At 44.1% G+C, this 19,667-nt stretch overlaps 1 protein-coding gene and 1 non-coding gene across 2 annotated transcripts in view; one reads left to right on the top strand and one right to left on the bottom strand.

Moving 5' to 3' along the window:
* Nucleotides 1-4,817: 4,817 nt before the first annotated feature.
* On the bottom strand, nt 4,818-4,923 carry LOC114223316 (U6 spliceosomal RNA). The gene has a single exon (XR_003612123.1). It is a non-coding gene; the product is annotated as a U6 spliceosomal RNA (small nuclear RNA).
* Nucleotides 4,924-13,603: 8,680 nt separating this feature from the next.
* Nucleotides 13,604-19,667, top strand: part of TICRR (TOPBP1 interacting checkpoint and replication regulator) — a 44,414-nt gene continuing 38,350 nt past the window's right edge. The window contains exons 1-2 of the mRNA XM_028122177.1: nt 13,604-14,358; nt 18,735-19,011. Coding sequence (XP_027977978.1) covers nt 13,696-14,358; nt 18,735-19,011 — 940 coding nt within the window. The 5' untranslated portion in view covers nt 13,604-13,695. The remainder of the gene's footprint in view (nt 14,359-18,734; nt 19,012-19,667) is intronic.

Raw genomic sequence — 19,667 nt, 5'->3', positions numbered from 1 at the left:
TTCCTTGTATTTCATGACCAGGAAAGACCTCCATGATGCACTGTTAAGTGGAAAAGGCAGGCTACAAAGCAGCACACATATTATAATCTCATTTTTTAAATTGGGTATATATCCAGTGGGAAATAAACATTGTCAGGAAACACATCGCAGGCTTAATAGAGGTTACCTTTGGGTCATTATTTCAATTTATTTAATTTATCTGAATTTTCTATGATAAGTACATATTTCTTTTTAACAAGAGATAATTTTTTTTTTTTTTAGAAAAGAAATCAGGATAAACACACAAAGACACTCAAAAAATAGACATAACCAGGAAAGATACAAGAATGGGGGTGACCCATTACCATGCCAACAAGGTCAGAGATGCTCAGATGCAAGGACTCTAGGCCCGTAGGCGACTGTGGGGACATTGCACCCCTATTCATCCACTCTCCTTCTCCGTCATCTTCATGACGCATGGTTACCACACTCATTGCGGCGTGGGATGGGCAGGACGGGCTGAGCAGGCAGGCTGCCACCGACCCTCAGCTGAAAGAAGTCAGGTCACCCTCATCTTTTCCCTCGTCTGGCCCTGCCCGTGAAGACCACCTTTTCCCAGCCAGCCCTATCCCCACTCCAAGCCCTGCCAGTTCTGGCAAGAGCAGCTCAGGCTGGTCCCTGGGCTCTCAGGTTAACTGAGCAATCACCCAACCCAGGAGTAAAAGTCACCAGGCCAGGAGGCAGGGAGGGACCATAGTGACCTGGGAGGGTCCTCTTGGCCTGATGCCCTGATGCTCAGCTCCCCAGCACTGGCTCAGCAGACCCCACTCCAGCTCTTCCTTTTACTCCCCCCCAGGGGCTGGGATAAAAGGCTTCCTCTTTCCAATGGCCTCCAGCTCCAAACCAAAGTTAGCTTCTGCACAGCGCCTGTTGCAGGGTGCTGGGGCTTCTGGCCTTGGGTCCCTGCTGTGTCTCCACTTGGCGAATGCCGAAGGATTTGTCCTCCACAGGCCTTGATATCATCTAACTGGTCAACTATAACTTGATTATCTCTTTTAGACAAGCACAGTGGGCCGTCCTCTTCAGTCTCTAGTAGCAAATTAAAACTGCCAGAAGCCGAATCTCTGGTTACAGAGAGAACAAGAGCCATCAGACCCAATTTGCTAGAATTTTTGTTTCCCAAGAGAAAGGAAGGGGAAAAAAAATCACTATGGTTAAATGTTGAGAAGAAGGGGGCACTTCAGGCCAATAAAGGGAATATGTTCAAGAATTGTCTGGAACATTCCTGTTCTATCATATAAAATTCACATAAATTTTATATGCTATCCATGATATAGCTGCATGTCTTTTTTCAACATTTTTCAATGAAAATTTTCAAACATAATGATTTTCACAGTGAAAATATTCCTATACCCATCACCCAATTTAATACTTTATTATATTTGCTTTATCATATCTCTCTCTACCTCTCCATCCATCCATCAATACATTTTATGTTTTTATGCATCTCAAAGTAAATTGCAGACATCAGTAACGTCTCCCTAGTTACTTCAGTATGTTTATCTTTAACTAGAGCTCGGTATTATTTGTTTATAGTTAAAAAAATTTTTTAAGTAGGTTCTATACCCAGTGTAGGGCTTGAACTCATGACCCTGAGATCAAAAGTTGCATGTCCTACCAACTGAGCCAGCCAGGAGCCCCTGTTTATAGTTTTTTGAAGTGAAACCTACAAGCAATGAAACACAGAATCTTAAGTGTGCATTTGCCCAATTTTCACAAATACATAAACCTGTACACCCTAACCTCTGGCAAGATATAGAACCCTACCATCACCCCAGAATGTTTCCTCATGCCCCTTCCCAATCAATACCTGCCCCCAACCTCTCAGAGGACACCACTGTTTGGATTGTTTCCACCATAGATTAGTTTTACCTGTTCTAGAACTTTATATATATTGAATCATATAGAACATACTCTTTTGTGTAAGGCTTATTTCACTCAACATAATGGTTTTGTGTCACCTACGTTGCTGCACGTACCAGTAATTTGTTCTTTTTTTATTTGGAGTAATATTCCATTTTATGAATATAGCACTGTTACCCATTTTCCTATTGATGGATGTCGGGTTTTTTCCAGCTTTTTGGCTATTACGAAGAAGTTGCTATGGACATTCCTGTATAAGTCTTTTTGGGGACATAATTTCATTTCTCTCAGGTCAATACCTAGACGTGGAATTCCTGGGTCATAGGGTTGGTGTACAATTAGTTTTAAAAGAACTGCCTTTTTCTAAAGTGGTTGTATTAGCTTACATTCCCACTAACAATATATGAGAGTTCTGGCTGCTCCTTATTCTCATGAGCCTTTGGTAGGGGGTCAGTCATTTAAATTTTAGCCATTTTGTTGCGTATGTAGTAGTATCTTATTGTTTTAATTTGCATTGCCCTGATTATTAATAATATTGTCTTTTGTGTGCGCTTGTCATCCATTTGTATATCATCTTTTGTGGAGCATCTGTTCAATTTATTTATTTTTTTAAATAATTTTTTATTGTTATGTTAATCACCATAAATTACATCATTAGTTTTTGATGTAGTGTTCCATGATTCATTGTTTGTGCATAACACCCAGTGCTCCACGCAGAATGTGCCCTCTTTAATACCCATCACCAGGCTAACCCATCCCCCCACCCCTATTTTTTATTTATTTTTATTTTTTTTAAGATTTTATTTATTTGAGAGAGAGAGAATGAGAGAGAGAGAGAGCACAAGAGGGGGGAGGGTCAGAGGGAGAAGCAGACTCCCTGCTAAGCAGGGAGCCCGACGTGGGACTCGATCCCGGGACTCCAGGATCATGACCTGAGCCGAAGGCAGTTGCTTAACCAACTGAGCCACCCAGGTGCCCCTGTTCAATTTTTTTAAAGATCTTATTTATTGAGGGGCGCCTGGGTGGCTCAGTCGGTTAAGCGGCTGCCTTTGGCTCAGGTCATGATCCCAGGGTCCTGGGATCGAGCCCCATGTCGGGCTCCCTGCTCAGTGGAAAGTCTGCTTCTCCCTCTCCCTCTGCCTGCCTCTCTGCCTACTTGTGCTCTCTCTCTATCTCTCTGTCAAATAAATAAATAATATCTTTAATAAAAAAAAGATATTATTTATTTAGGGGTGTCTGGATGGCTCAGTCCTTAAGTGTCTGCCTTCATCTCAGGTCATGGTCCCGGGGTCCTGGGATCGAGCCCTGAATCAGGCTCCTTGCTCAGTAGGGAGCCTGCTTCTCCCTCTGCCTGCTGCTCCCCCTGTTCTCTCTCTCTCTGACAAATAAATAAAATCTGTTAAAAAAAAAAAGTTTGTTTTTTTTTTTTTTTAATTTGAGCCACCCAGGCACCCCACATCTGTTCAGATCTTTTGCCAATTTTTCACTGGGGTTGTTTGTCTTTTTATTATTGAGTTGTAGACATTCTTTATATATCTTGGATATCAGTTCTTTTCAGATATATTTTGCAAAATTTGACCCCAGTCTATAGCTAACCTGTTCTTTTTTTTTTTTTTAAGATTTTCTTTTTTTTAAAGTAATCTCTACACACATATGGGGCTCAAACTCACAACCCTGAGATGAAGAGTTACATGCTCTACCGACTGAGCCAGTCAGGCACCCCTTGCCTATTTGATTTTTAAACAATGTCTTTGATGAGCTTATGTTATTGTTAGAGTCTTATTTATCAGTTTTTTAACTCGTGGCTATTACTTTCCTAAGAAACATTTGCTACTCTCAAGCCACAAAGGTATTCTCCTTGGTTTTCTTTTAAGAGCTTTATGGTTTTAGCTTTTATTTTGCATCTGTGCTCTGTCTTGAGTTACTTTTTGTGTATGGTGTGAAATAGGAGTTAAGGCTCTTTTTTTTTTAATTTGGATATCCAGTTATTCCAGCCCCCATTTATTGAAAAGATTTTTCTCTCTCCCTTGGGTTGCTTTGGTACCATTGTCAAACACCAAATAACTAAATAAGTGTAAGTCTATTTTCGGTTCTCTGTTCTGCCCCTTGATTTATTGGTTGATCCTTATAATGGTACCATGCTATGCTGATTAGTGTAGTTTTATATTTAGTCTTGAAGTAAGGTAATGTAAGTCTTCTAACTTCTTTTCAAGATTGCTTTGGGGACACCTGGGTGGCTCAGTTGTTAAGCGTCTGCCTTTGGCTTGGGTCATGATCCCAGGGTCCTGGGATTGAGCCCTGCATCGGGCTCCCTGCTCAGTGGGAAGCCCACTTCTCCCTCTCCCATTCCCCTTGCTTGTGTTCCCTCTCTCGCTGTGTCGCTCTGTCAAATAAATAAATAAAATCTTTAAAAAAAAAGATTGCTTTGGATATTCTACGTCCTTTGCATTTCTGCATTAATTTTAGAATCAGCATGTCAATTTTTATAATTCTATAAGCCTATGGAGATTATGATTTATGAGATCTGTAAATCAATTGAGGAGAATTAACAGTATTGAGTCTTCTAATCCATGAACATGGTGTATCTCTCCATGTGTTTAGATCCTTTAAAAATTTCCCTCAGGAATGTTTTATAGTTTTTAGTGTGTAAATTTTGCACATCTTTTGTTAAATTTATTCTTAAGTATTTTCTGTTTTTTTTATTGTAAATTGGATTTTTTTTTAAGGGAGGGGAGAGGTAGAGGGAGAGAATCTTAAGCACACTGGGGGTGGAGCCTGATGCAGAGCTCAATCTCAAAACCCTGAGACCATGACCTGAGCCAAAATCAAGAGTTAGATGCTTAACCGACTGAGCCACCCAGGCACCCCCAAATTGGACTGTTTTTTAAATTTTACTTTTCAACTATCTACTACTAAAAAATATGGAATGCTTCACAAATTTGATGTCATCCTTGTGCAGGGACCAAGTTAATCTTCTTTATCACTCCTGTTTCAGTATATGGGTTGCCAAAGTATAAAAACATAATATGGTCCACTCCTGTGATACAGGAGTTTTAAGATACACTCCAGGCAAGGAAGTCCCTTCTTTCCTGGGGCTCCTTGTGCTCCTAGCATACCACTATGGACCCCTACAGGGAGCATTTTGGGATCTCTGCCCAAAGTGTCTTCTCCTCTGGGTCATTATCTGGCTCTCTGAGGTTGGATGCTTACATTCTCCACTACAAACTCCACATAATCACGCCAGCTGTGATTTTGTAAAATGGTTTATCAGTCCTAAAACATGGTGGCAAAAAATGCTTCCTGAGCCAGGACCCGATCTATTGGCTCATTCCTCACATTCATCCCCAAATATTACTGGAGAAAGAAAATCCTGTCTCATTGACCCAAGGATAGCCAGAAAGAGTGAGAAGAGAGGCACATCTGTCAGGCTCTTCAAAATCTATTTCTAACCCCTTGGGTGGGTCACTGTGAGCCTTGAGGAGAAGACAATACCTTCTTCAAAAGTTGGGTGGCCACAGCCTGCACGCACTCTTGGAGCACATGAATCCTCTCTTCAGCCTCAGAGGAGGCTGACTTGACATACTTCCTAAGCTAACCACAGTTTCACATTCCTCTTTTTTTAGTTGTAGTGAAATACGCATATCATAAAATTTACTGTTTTAACAATTTTTTAAAAAGATTTTATTTATTTGACAGAGAGAGACGCAGCAAGAGAAGGAACACAAGCAGGGGGAGCGGGAGAGGGAGAAGCAGTTTTCCCGCTGAGCAGGGAGCCCGATGCGGGGCTCAATCCCAGGACTCTGGGATCATGACCCGAGCTGAAGGCAGGCGCTTAACGACTGAGCCACCCAGGCACCCCCTGTTTTAACAATTTTAAAGTGAACAGTTTGGCAGCATTAAGTAAGTATATTCACACTGTTGTGCAAGTATCACCCTCATCCATCTCCTGGACTGTCTCTCATCCCATATCACAGTTCATCTTACAAAATATTTTTCATCTGACCTTTGCTTTTAAAGAATGAACTAAAAGAATATTCCCAAGTCCTCCACTTTTGAGCCACTTGGCAGTCCTGAGAGTCACAATGTGATAGAAATCTTTCATCATAGCACTTATTAGTGGGTCCAGGCCTCACTGGCTCAGCCCAACCCAGGGCTCTGAAACTGTAGGTCCCCCTCCTGAAGGGGTGTGGGTGGATTCCTAGGGGGTGGGGCCTCCAGATCAGCTTCAGCCTTCCCCTCTGGTCTGGCCATGAATCCATTAGGGAGATTGCAGTCCTGCCCACCCCCCTAAATTGTCTAGGGTTTCCTCCCTTACCACCCTTCCACCAGGACCCCACAGCTTTCCTGAGCCTCTACAAGCCCCTTCAAGTGTAGGGAGGGGAATTTGAGATCCTTCCTCAAAGGTGAGGCTAACCCCCCTTGAGCAGAGCCTGAGGCTGATGATCATTCTCACAGAACTACCCCAATCTGTGTGGCAGATTCAGGTTCTGGGCAGTATAACTGACTTCAGAGAAGGAGTTTGATTCTAGAAGGAGTTTCAGCCTGCTCAGTGGCTCCAGGATCACTGCATTAGCCCCATCTCCTGATGGGCTTCTGTGAGGAGCCTGGGCTGCCTTCCCAGGGGACTTTCCTTTCATCCTTGGGTTCTCACATCAGTGAATGGGCCCAGTGTTCCAAACCATTTCCACAGGACCCAGGGTGAAGGGTTTCTGAGCTCTGTGCAGGCCTGATAAGGCAAGCCTAGGCCATGCCTCACTGGCTCCGGCCACAGCTTGGCTTTCTCAGCCAGAAAAGAGGGCCAGTCTCACAGACTCTGGGAGCATACTGGCCCTCAGACCCAGTTTCCCAGGGAGCACTGCTGGGGTGAGAGTAGAGGTGGGGCTTGACCAAGAGATTGGGGTCCCAGGCCTTTGGCCAGCAGGGGTCAGAGAGATGACAGGGCAGGGGTGAAGCAAGCACCACCCAGCCTTCACCCCACTCCACCATATCTCTGAACCACAGCCCTCCCCCTCCAGTAAGTAGAGGGACCACTCAGTGAGCTGTGGGACATCCCGCAACTTACTTAGCTTTTCTGGACTGTTAAAATGGAGATTTTAAAAAACCCAGAAGGGTTTGGGAAGATTAAATGTGAGTGTTCCTAGTGCAATGCCAGGCACTCAGAAAATGTGTGATAAACATTTTCCTTTCTGCTTTCTTCTCCCTCACAGCTTTACGCACATTGCTCTGGCTCTGTCAAGGAAGTTAGGCAAGCTGGCAGTTCCCAGAAGGCTCGGGAAAGCCACTGTTTTTCCTTCACGCCCAGGAATACCTGCCACAAATTGACGGCGTGCCCCGAGACCCCCAGGGAACACTGGAGCACCGGGACCCTGAGCAGAATGGAGAGTTGAGCAAACGACTGCTGTGGCTGAGAAACAAATTCCTCAGAAGACCCACCCCTTATCCAGACCCACCAAGGACACATACTCTTCGTGTCATTGCCAGTAAAAATTCCCAGACCTGAGACCTCAAGGCTCCCTGCCCAATGGGAGCTAGAGTGGTCCAGATACCTCTGCTGCTTTTTCAAAGGAGGGGAAGGACATTTTTGTCATCATCACCCTCAAGTAGGAATCAGAGTCTCAGAACTGGGGGGGAGTTTAGTGATATGTCCCGGCCCCACCGCCACCTAGTTCAGCTAGAATCTTTGTGGGGCTAGGGCCAGCTTTGGATAGTTTTTTCAAGTCCTCAAGTGCTTCTAATGTGTAACCAGGGTTAAGAACTTCTGGTTTAGTCCAACCTCCTCATTTTAGAGATAAAAACACACAGGGGGAGGGGTGCCTGGGTGGCTCAGTTGTCCTGATTTCAGCTCAGGTCATCATCTTAGAGTTGTGGGATCAGGCCCTGCGTCAGGCTCACACACTGGGCGTGGAGCCTGCTTAAGATTCTCTCTCTCTCTCTCTGAAAAAACAAACAAACAAAACCCACACACAGGGGGAGAAAACCCCAGAAAGACTGAAAGAAACAAAAGATTTAAAGTGAAAGAATATAGTGCAGATTAGTTGTGCTAAAGAGGGAAGCTATTATGATTTCATTATTTCTATTATTGCTCTAGACAAAGCTGGCTTCATGGACATGTGCCTTGTATGGTCACACAGGCCCCTCACATTTAGAAGGGCCCCATGCTTGGTTTAATGCTCTGCTGTTGCTGTTTTTAAGTTTTTGTTTTGTTTTGTTTAAAGATTTTATTTATTCATTTGAGACAGAGAGATAGAAAGAGCATGAGCAGGGGGAGTGGCAGAGGGAGAGGGAGAAGCAAGACTCCCCGTTGAGCCGGAAGCCCAATGTGGGGCTTGATCCCAGGACCTGGAGATCATGACCCGAGCCGAAGACAGATGCTTAACCATCTGAGCCACCCAGGCACCCCTGTTTTGAAATTTTTAATTTTTTAAATAAGGGGTCCCACATTTTCACTTTGTACTGGGCCCTGCTGGTCCTGTCCCTAGATCACACAGCTCTTAAAAGCAAAGTTGACTATCATCCCATTAAAGAAGGATGAAGAACACAGGGCTGAGAGGCTTGCTGGATGTGGGGCTGACCTGGCCCTCCATTGCCAGCGAGGTCCCTTCCCCCCCTCCCCCCCGCCACCACTCTGTCAGGGGAGGAGGCTGTCCTTGGATCTCCTGGGGGGAAGCAGTGTAAGAGTTTCAGTGCTCCCTCTTACTAGCTGTGAGAGACCCTCTGAGCCTCAGTTTCGTCAGTAAAAGGGAGGAAATAATGCCTGCCTTGTAGGATTACTGTGAGGAGTGCCCAGAATCATGACTGCCCTCTAGATGCTAGATATATGTGAGTGACTTTCCCTCCCTTTATGGGAACAGAGAACACATCGTAACCCAAAAGAATGGAACCCACGTGATCCAGGTGCAGCCTTGTCAGCCACCCCAAGGTCCTTTTTTATCCCTGAGAGGCCCAATTACAATAAGTTCCCAGACTTCAGCTTTTCTCACCCAAAAAAAGGACAAGCAGTTCTGGGGAAAGCGTTCGTTCTGCTGTGGGGCATATAGGCTTGGGAGCCCCTAGTGAAGGGTTGCTGCTACTGCCCTCTGGTGGTAATATAGCTGTATCTGCACAAATTCTTAACCTGGGAAATGCTTGATAACATACTACATTTCTTTTTTTTTTAAGATTTTATTTATTTATTTGAGAGAGAGAATGAGATAGAGAGCATGAGAGGGGGGGAGGGTCCGAGGGAGAAACAGACTCCCTGCTGAGCACAGAGTCCGATGCGGGACTCGATTCCGGGACTCCAGGATCATGACCTGAGCCGAAGGCAGTCGCTTAACCAACTGAGCCACCCAGGCGCCCAGATAACATACTACATTTCAATTACAAAAAAAATGTATCGCTACTCTGCTAGGCACTAGGGATACATAGACAAATAAAACACAGTTCTTTCCCTCTAACAATTCACAGTTTATAAAGTAAAGCGAAATCTTGGGCCACTTGGGTGGCTCAGTCGGTTAAGGGTCTGCCTTCGGCTTAGGTCATGATCTCAGAGTCCTGGGATCCAGCCCTGAGTTGCGAGTTGCCCTCGCTGCTCAGCAGGGAGTCTGCTTCTCTCTCTGCCCCTCCCCCTGCTCATGCTCTCTCTCTCTCTCTCTCTCTCAAATACATAAATAAAATCTTAAAAAAAAAAGTAAAGTGAACTCTTAAAGAGCTGGAATAGAGTGTAATGTGGTAAGTTATAATAAAAAAGACTCCTGACTTCTGGTTCCAGACAAAATGGGGTAGACATATTTACTCCTATTTTTCCCAGTAAGTAAAGCTAAAACCCCTGGCCATTGTATGTAAACAGACATGAAAAGACTCTTTGAGGTTGAGAGAAGAGGCCGACTTGCTAGCAACCTTGAGATGCAAAGAACGACATGGCAGTGAGTTCTTTGGGTTTTCTTTTGCCCTTTTACAGCTGACTGGATACCGGAGAAGCTGGTGTCCTAATACATCAGTGGCTGCAGACCACAAGAAGCCCCAAGAGAAGTCTGCTTTCTTTAGTCAAAAGACCAGGACAGGGGCAGACAAGCAAGACAGGAAACTTGTAGACAATAATCACGCCAGTCCAGTCAAACTCCAAAAAACAATATCCCAGCCCCATCAGCAAAAACTGAGTAGGAGCCTACACTGGCCCCCCGAGCCAGGCATAATGAGGCAGTGCCTTCTCCTGCCAGGTGGTATCAGAGGTGAAGTGGGGAGCTGGGACTTTTATCCCCACCTGATGGTAATGAGGCCCAACTCCTGCATATCAGCGGAGGTCCCTTAGGGAACCTCGACTCCCAAAGGACTGCCCCCCCCAATAACGCGGCTCCTCTACCTGCAGCATCAGCGGAGGAAGCCACAGAGTGCCAGGGGGAAGCAGCCCCACATTTTTCAAGTGATGGGAAAAAACAAACAAAAAGAACTGTCAACCCAGGATTCTATAACCCGTGAACGTCCTTCAGGAATAAAGGGAAAATAAAGACATTCTCAGATGAAGGAAAATTAAGGCATTTACTGCAAGCAGACTTACCCTAAAAGAACGGCTAATGGAAGTGGTAAAACAGAAAAAAATGATAAAAGAAGGAATCTGAGAACATCAGGAAGAAAGGAAGAATGGAAAGAGGAAAAGTATGGGTAAATACAATAAGCTTTCCTTCTCAAGTTTTATAAGTTTGATGGTTAAGGCAAAGATGATAACTAATGTGGTTATCAATATTTGTAAAGGAAATAGTTAAGACAATTTTAAGTGAGGGAGGGTAAGGGACTCAAAAGGAGGTAATATTTCCACACTTTACTACAACTACACTTCACCAAACTGTGGTAAGTTATATGTACATATTGTAATACTCAAACAAAACACTAAAAAATCTAGACAAAGAAAAACACTAACAAACAAAATTGATAAATCAAAATTAAATTTAAAAAATGTTCAATCGGGGCCCGTGCGTGACTCACTCAGTTAAGCATCTGCCTTCTGCTCAGGCCATGATCTCAGGGTCCTGGAATTGAGCCCCGCGTCAGGTTCCTTGCTCAGAGGCAAGTCTGTTTCTCCCTCTCCCTCTGTGATCTCTCTTGCTCTCATTCTCTCTCAAAAAAATAAATAAAATCTTTAAAAAAAAAAAGTGTTCCCTGAGGGAAGCAGGGGGAAAACAGAAAACCAAAAAAAAAAAAAAAAAAAACACCAAAGACAAAAAAATAAAATGGCAGACATAAGCCCTAATAATAATATATTACACATAGTCTAAATACATCAATTAAGAGATAGAGACTGGCAGAACAGATTTTTTAAAATGACTCAATTATATGTCATGTAAAGAAACTCACTTCAGGGGTGCCTGAGTGGCTCGGTCGTTAAGCATCTTCCTTCGGCTCAGGTCATGATCCCAGGGTCCTGGGATTGAGCCCCGCATCTGGCTCCCTGCTCAGCGGGAAGCCTGCTTCTCCCTCTCTCACTCCCCCTGCTTGTGTTCCCTCTCTCACTGTGTCTCTCTCTGTCAAATAAATAAATAAAATCTTAAAAAAAAAATCACTTCAAACAATGATATAGATAGGTTGACAGAAAAAGAATGAAACCAGATATACTGTGCAAACACTAATCAAAGCAAGCAAGAGAGCTATATTAATATCAGACAAAGTGTTTTAGAGCAAAGAAAATCACCAGTTACAGAGAGGGATAGTACATAATGATAGAAGGGCCAATCTACTAAGAAGACATAGCAATTCTAAATGTGTATGCATCAAACAGAGATGCAAAATATATAAAGCAAAATAATGATAGAACTGAAAGAAATAGACTTATATGCAATTAGAGTTGAAGACTTCAACATCTCTCTCTCAACAACTGATAGAACAACTAGACAGAAAGCACAGATACAGAAGAACTCAAAAACACCACTAACCAACAGTATCTAATTGGTATTTATAGAACACTCCACTCAACAATGGCAGCATATACATTGTTTTCAAATACTCAAGGAGCATATATGAAGATTGACCATATCCTGGGCCGTAAAATAACCTCAACAAATTTAAAAGAATTGAAATCGTACAGAATGTGTCCACCAATCAATAAAATCAAACCAGAAATCAAAAATAGATAACAGGGAATCTGCAAACAATTGGCAACTAAACAACACACCTCTAATTAATCCATGGGTCAAAGAGGAATTGTCAAGAGAAATTAAAGAATACACGGATATAAGTGGAAAAAAATACAAGGTGTCCAAATTTATGGGACACAGATGTGCTGAGAAGAAAATTTATGGCACTAAATGCATACCTTAGGAAAGAGGAAAACGCTCACCTAAATAATCTATGTTCTCACTTAAGGAATCTAGAAAAAGAAGAGCAAAATGAACCTAAAGCAAAACGAAGGAAGAGGAAAATAAAGAGCAGAAATCAATGAAATTGAAAACAGAAAAAAAATCAATGAAATGAGCTCATTCTTTGAAAAGATCAATAAAACTGATAAACCTCTAGTAAGACTGATATTAAAAAAGAGAATACAAATTACCAATATCAAGAATGAAACAGGTTTCACTGCAGACCCTGCAGACAGATGGAGTCCTGAACTGAACCCGCAGCTTTTACTAAGCCTCCCAATGTCATCCTCCTCATCTGGATTTTAACCCCTGACAGCTCTGTATATCCAACCCCTAAGGGTTGATTGACCCACGATTCCCCCTTTCCTTGACCTTCCTACAGTATACCATAAACAAACTAACTCCCCCTTTGTCGTCAGCCTCTACCCTGAACATTCCCTTTACCTTCTTGCCCTTTTGGAAACCTGGCCTCTTCTATTTGCAACAGGAAATACTTTTTATTCATTAAGTGTATCCCCCCCCCACTATGAAACAAGGAAATACAGAATTATAGAAAATTTAGAAAAGTGTACTATATATCCTTTTTAAAAAAAATCAGCATCATGTCATCACCATCACAGACAACTTTCCGTACAGTTTTAACAGTTTAAAAATATACACATAGATAGAAAATCGGGGGTTCTCTCTGTTTCGCAGGACTTTTTTCAACTATTGTTACGTATAATAAGCTACATGATGTTCCTTCCCATTAGGGTGTACTACTATACTTTAGTCATTCGCACTTGAGCTGTTTTCCAATCTTTCTCAAGCCAGGTAACTCTATGATGTACAAACGTCTTTTATTCTTCAGAGAAACTCCTTCAAATTGTTGGGGCAAAGGAAGTGAACTTTAAATTGTTAATAATTTTTTCTTAAATTACAGAAAACGAAAGTCTTCATCATCGGATTCGAGGGTGGCTTCATCCCAGTTTGATTCAGACCATCTCCAATTCCCTCCCTGTACCAAGTTTGCAAAGTCCTCCCAGCAGTCCGCACCTACGCCTGCGCACAATCGCCCAAACGCCGCCCTGCAGCCCAAAAGGGAACCTTAAGGACACGCCCCCGAAGCGCAACCTCTTTAAATTTTAAAACGAAGGCCCAAGCCAATGAATGTTAAGTTTCTCCCGGAACCCGGTGCCCCGCTCACAGCCACGCCCTCCACCAATCAGACAGAGAGCTTTTCCGCCGTCCTTCCAATCAGCGCCAAGGATGGAAGTTACTCCCGTAAGTTACGTAAGGCAAGTGACCAATGGGAGCTGACTTTGGGGGCTGACTCCGCCAATGGCAGGAGCACTTGGAGAGCGCGGGAGCTTTTCCACCAGGGCTCCTGAGGGAAGCGGTGAATGGCGCAGGTTCTCTGAAGCTCGGGCCGAGAAGAGAGCCGCGCGGGCCCCTGCCGGAGCCACGGGGAGGCGGCGCGGCCGACATGGCCTGCTGTCACAACGTTATGCTGCTGCTGGACACCGCGGGCGGTGCCACTGGCCGGAGCCCGGTCCGGCGGGCCGCCCTGCGCCTCCTCACCTACCTGAGTTGCCGATTCGGCCTGGCCAGGGTCCGCTGGGCCTTCAAGTTCTTTGACTCTGAGGGGGCGCGGAGCCGGCCGTCCCGGGTGTCTGACTTCCGCGAACTGGGGGCCCGCTCCTGGGAGGACTTCGAGGAGGAGCTGGACGCCAGGCTCGGGGACGTCGCCCACGGCGCCCACCTGCCGGGCCCGGCGCCCAGGGCCAGCCACACGCACAGCGCCCTGATGGAGACGCTGCTGGACTACCAGTGGGACCGGCCCGAGATCACGTCGCCCACGAAGCCGATCCTGCGCAGCAGCGGGAGGAGACTGCTGGACGTGGAGGGCGAGGCCAAGGAGGCCGAGGCCGCGCTCGGGGGCTTCGCGAACGCGGTCTTCCTGCTGGCCCCCTGTCCGCATTCGCAGAGGGAGCTGCTGCAGTTCGTGTCCGGCAGCGAGGCCCAGGCTCAGCGCCTGCCGCCTCCCCCTAAGCAGGTGATGGAGAAGCTGCTGCCCAGGAGAGTCCAGGAAGTTATGATCGCCCGAAAAATCACCTTGTACTGGCTGGATACCACCGAGTGGCCGAAGGTAAGTTCGTGGTAAACTCGGGCTTGGCGCACGGTGTCCTGCTGGTCGACCGGAACCTGACCGGAACCTGGAAGCGTCTGCAGAGCAGCTGGGAGACTCAGAACCAGACTAGCACGACTAGCCTGTGTCCCTTCAGAAGGGAAGTCCTGTGGTCATAAACTGGGACAATAGGTAGGTCCTTGGTACATACTAAGGTAAGCGTTTAGGGCCCTTACCTGCCTTCCCAGGTTCTGTGTTTCCTACACACGACGAATACTCCAGCGTATTGAAGCGTCGGCCAGTCGGCCAGCAAATCTCGACCCCGCGTTCTGTCTCATCGGTCACGCCGAATGCCAGTGCTCACTCTTCTGTGCCAGTCCAAACCGCTAACGCCTTGCCCCGTGGCAACTACTTAGTCTCAGCTTCTGAATTTCCACGCACTTTTGTGGCACTTACCCTTTCCCCATTATATCTTCCCATATGCAAGTCTCGTACCTTCCATCTAGTCTAAAAATACCTCAGAGGCAGGCACACACACACCTTTGTATCCCCTGCAGATGCGTATTGAACATTGTACGAGTTCAGTAAATAGTTGTTGACTAAAGCTTACAGTTGTAAATGGCTCATTTGGAATTTTGTTGAGGCAGGGGGGCCCCTGCTCCTGTTAAGTACCCCGAGATAAGTATGTATTTTTTTTTGAGATTTTATTTATTTGAGAGAGAGAGAGAGAGAGAGAGAGAACGGGTGGGGGAAGGGGCGGAGGGAGAAGCAGACTCCCCGCTGAGCAGGGAGCCCAATGCGGGGGCTCAATGCCAGGACCCTGGGATCATGACCTGAGCCAAAGGCGGAGATTGAGCCGCCCAGGCACCCAATAAGTATGTATTTTTACCCTCACCATTTTCCTCCTGTCACCTTCATTTAATTAACAAATAGTCATTGAGAAGCCATTGCACCAACTGCCTACTACACTGTTAAAGTTGCGGAGGGCGTGGTGGTCAGCTGAGGTGGTTTACCTTCTAGTGAGGAAGCCACCCACATTAAACAGAAATGAATAAACAGGTGAGCAAGAGGACGTAGAAGGGTGGGGTGGGGGAGCTTTATGAGCAGAGGAGGTGAAGGAGGAGGAACAGGAAGGTTGGGAAAGAACATTCCAGAAAAGAGGCAGGTATAAAGATTTGAACTGGAAAGGAGCTTAGTTTGTTTCAGAAAGCACATGTCTATAGGACCTAGGCAGTAAAAGTGCGGATTTTCTTCTAATTGATGAGCAGTGGCTTAACCAGGTAAAAGATGTGATTCCACTTATTGGGAACACATGTGACTAAACTAGGAGTAGGTTAAATTGCAAGATTACAAATGGAAAATGAGCAGGTACTTAAAAAATGATATACCTTGCTAAAATTTCCAACATGCTTTCACATTCAAAGCCCAGAAATGGTAAATGGTAAATGTAAAATAAGGCAGCGGTGGCTTGTCAAAGAAAAGGAAAGAACAAAGGTGTTTAAGGGGATTGTGAACGTTTGGTGGAGAAAATGGAATCCTAGAACTTAAAATTTGTTAAGGCAGCAAATCAAGTGTTGGACATGGTACACAACACATAACTGCTTGATTTGGGGTAACTGATACCAAATCACACCAAAGACTTTATTCTGGAATTATATCAAATACTGGCTGGAAAGAAATCTTGGCAGATGGGGCTTGCAGATTCTTCTGCCTTTTCTTTTTTTGGAATAGCATTACAATAAGTAGATTGACAGTAACTTCTCAAAGATCTCTTCCAGTTCTGACATTCCACCATCTGAGGGGATGGGTCTTCTCTGAGGCTTCCCTTCTCACATCTGCTATGTTGTTTACCCTAAGAAAATGCCCATCAAACAAGCTTTTCTGGAATTTTTTTTCTGGTGAAGAGTCATCTTTTCCTATTCAGAAAGCCTCTGCCCAGCCACACTGAGGAGACAAAAGGGAGCTTTAGGTTAGTGCTTGGAGAGCTCTCACTACAGGGGTAGAGAGAAGGGAAGGAGAGAAAATCCAGGTCCTATCTTGTGGAGCTCACAGTCTGGGAAACAGAACTGGAAGAAATTAGAACCTGGACTCACAGACTGAGGTGAGAGGGATCCAAGCACAGAACTCTTGCAGGATAGAAGGGAGCATAGGAGACCACTGGCATGCTTTCGACTTTATACCTGATTTATTCAGCCACATTAATTACATATCTGCTGGGTGCTGGATGTACCATTAGTGAATCGGACAGATGTAGTTCCTGCTGTCTTGGAGATAAAAGTTTTTTTTTTTTTTTTTTTTAAGTAATCTCTACACCCAGCGTGGGGCTCGAACTTAACCCCGACATCAAGAGTCCCATGTTCTACTGACCGAGCCAACCAGGTGCCTCTGAATTTATAGTCTTGTGGACATTTATAAATCTCCAAATTTGAAACTTATCACTAAGATTTGTCTCTCACTTAATCTGTAATATGCATAAAAATGAAAAATGTGACCATACTCTATATAGTGATTGTTAATGTTTTTTAATCATGTATGTATATTCTCATCAAAAGTTAATGTCTTTTTCAACTCTTATTGAAGCTTTACCTTTCAGTTGATAAGCAGATTTTTTTTTTCCTAGCTGTCCTCTAGCCAGAATATCTAACATTTTCAACAAATTTTTTGTTTCCCTTTGGCAAAAAATCCTAATCAGGATCTATGGTATATGAACTAGCTTACTATTCTCCCCCATAGTGGTGAACACAGGCATGGACAAATGGATGGTAACAGCAACTTTTAATTAATTGGTTAATTTCCAAACTGGCATGCATAACTGGAACAAAAGTTTTACAATATATTGTTTATCTTCACTTCATGAGATATTTTCTGTTGTGCTCTGATATTTTCTATTCTGTTTTTTTTTTTTTTGATGCTGATCATGAGCCAATTGATCCATCAAAGGATCCATCCGAGTCCACCAAAGGGTCATGACCCTCATTTTAAAAGCACTATCCAAGATAGTTCTTGGTTCTTGGACTAGTCTGTTCTTGCCTTGCTGTGACCTTAGGTACTCTCGTGCCCCTTTTTGAACTCGAATATATGAAAAGTTTGGAGATGACTTTGAAGACCTCACATTCCATAGCAATTTATGATCTATAATTGTTAACTCCTGTGGAGTAGGCAAACCAGCATAATAATTGTATTTTGGGGTAGACGCTCTTCCATCATGTTCCTATACTACTTGAATATTGTCATGTTATATTGTGATGCTGAGTTAAACATTTCACATTATTGCGGTTTTACTCTACCCCCAACTTTAAGATTCTAGAAGACTAAGACTAGGTCTTGCTAATCCATGGCATATAAAGGTTGCTCAGTAAAAGTTTGTTAAGGGGTGCCTGGATGGCTCAGTCGTTAAGCGGCTGCCTTTGGCTCGGGTCATGATCCCAGGGTCCTAGGATCAAGCCCGCTTTGGGCTCCCTGTTCCGAGGGAAGCCTGTTCTCCCTCTCCCACTCCCCCTGCTTGTGTTCCCTCTCTCGCTGTGTCTCTCTCTGTCAAAAAAATAAGTAAAATCTTAAAAAAAAAGGACAATTCTTATAAAAAAATAAATTAAAAAAATAATTTGTTAAAAGAAGGTTAAATGGGGCGCCTGGGTGGCTCAGTTGGTTAAGCGACTGCCTTCTGCTCAGGTCATGATCCTGGAGTCCCAGGATCGAGTCCTGCATCGGGCTCCCTGCTCAGCAGGGAGTCTGCTTCTCCCTCTGCTCCTTCCCCCTGCTTGCGTGCGCTCTCTCTCAAATTAAAAAAAAAAAGTTGAATGAACAGTTGTCTGTGTGTGAGGAAATAAAAGACTGGCTTTTACAGAGAAAGCAGGATTTGAGCTAGATTACCCAAGTTGGAGAAGAAGGGGAAAGCATGGGAAACAGCATGAACCAAAGCACGGAAGATAAAGTATGGTGTGTTTAGGAAACAGTAAATGGTTCAGTGTCCTGGAAGGTAGCAGTGGGTGAGGGAAAGATAATGTGTTTGGAAAGGTTGTTTAGGGCTGGGCTATACCCAAGAGTTACTTTATCGTAGAGGCAGTGTGAAGCCCTTGAAAGTTTTTACAGAAGTAGCGCGATCAGCTTCATGATTTGCAAGAATACTTAGAGCACCATAGAGGACAGATGAGAGGCAGGACACAGACTGGAGGGGCTGTACAGTAAGAGTCTAGGCAAGAGATGACAAGGGCTGTAGTGAGAGCAGGCTGTATAGTAACAGGATACTGGCCGTTTGTGTGGGACTTAATAAACACAATAATTGAGTAATTCGATCCTTTAATGTAGATGTCAACTTTACTTTCTCCTGCTCTCCCCAAGCTTTATTTATGGATGCCTCATTTATAACCACCTGAGTTTCTTTGTAATTTTTATTTTAGTTGTGGGAATCCCCGGACCACCTTGGGTACTGGACAGTGTGCGAACTGCTCCACCTTGTAGGAGGCACTATCTTACCGTCCGAAACTTTTAGCCAGGATTGTACTAAAGCTGGGAAAATCCTGCTTGGTAGTGAAAAAAAGCTGGCAAGTGAATCTCCCCTCTCTTCATGGATTTCAACTCTGCCACCTGATGCCACTTTGAACTGTTTGCTCTATAATTCTGCCTATGAAGCCTCATTTCCACAGATGGAAGGAATGTTATTTCTCCCTGTTGAAGGTAAGCAAATACTCTTTGGGGGGGTTTTATGGTCTCAGGTACATTGATTTCTTCAAGGCAAGCCCATGCTTTTCTTTAGAGTTTCCGATAGCCTAGGCACTCCATTAATGCCTGTAATTAAAAGGTGTCTGTGCAGAATCAGGTACCACAGGAGAGTGTTGAACATGGGCTCAGTGTATCTGCCAGCCCACCTTTAAAAAGAACTAGTGAGTGATTTTTAAAGGATTTCCCAGCTGTTGAAAAGAAAGGATAATAGTGTTCAGGTGCCCAAGCAAAGGGGTGGTAAGATTTCCTGCCTCATAGAAGAGACTGATAAATGGAAGACCATAGAGAAACAATGATTGATTAAGAGAAGAAATAACAAATAAGTCAACAGCCTCTGAAACTGGTGCCTGTCACCAGGAAGAGCCAGCATGTTAGACTCTTCATAAGTTTACTGTATGATCTGTAGAGTGAATCTCACTTCTGAATCCCTTACCCACACAAAAGTCCTACTCTGTAGAGATGTATACATAAAACTATGTTATATACATTGTGTGCAGTTTAAGGAAATTTCAAGAGTAGTTTTAAGCAGTTTTGTCATATATAGTCTTTAGAATTCAACATTCTTATGTGATACACTGTATTTCACAGATTTAAGCAGTGTTGTCTTTCTT

The sequence above is a fragment of the Eumetopias jubatus genome, unplaced genomic scaffold (genome assembly GCF_037043125.1).
Source record: "Eumetopias jubatus isolate StellerSeaLion01/CBP00866 unplaced genomic scaffold, mEumJub1_p1.0 scaffold_7, whole genome shotgun sequence".
Classification (NCBI taxonomy): domain Eukaryota; kingdom Metazoa; phylum Chordata; class Mammalia; order Carnivora; family Otariidae; genus Eumetopias; species Eumetopias jubatus.
This window is presented reverse-complemented; position numbering and strand designations above follow the sequence as displayed.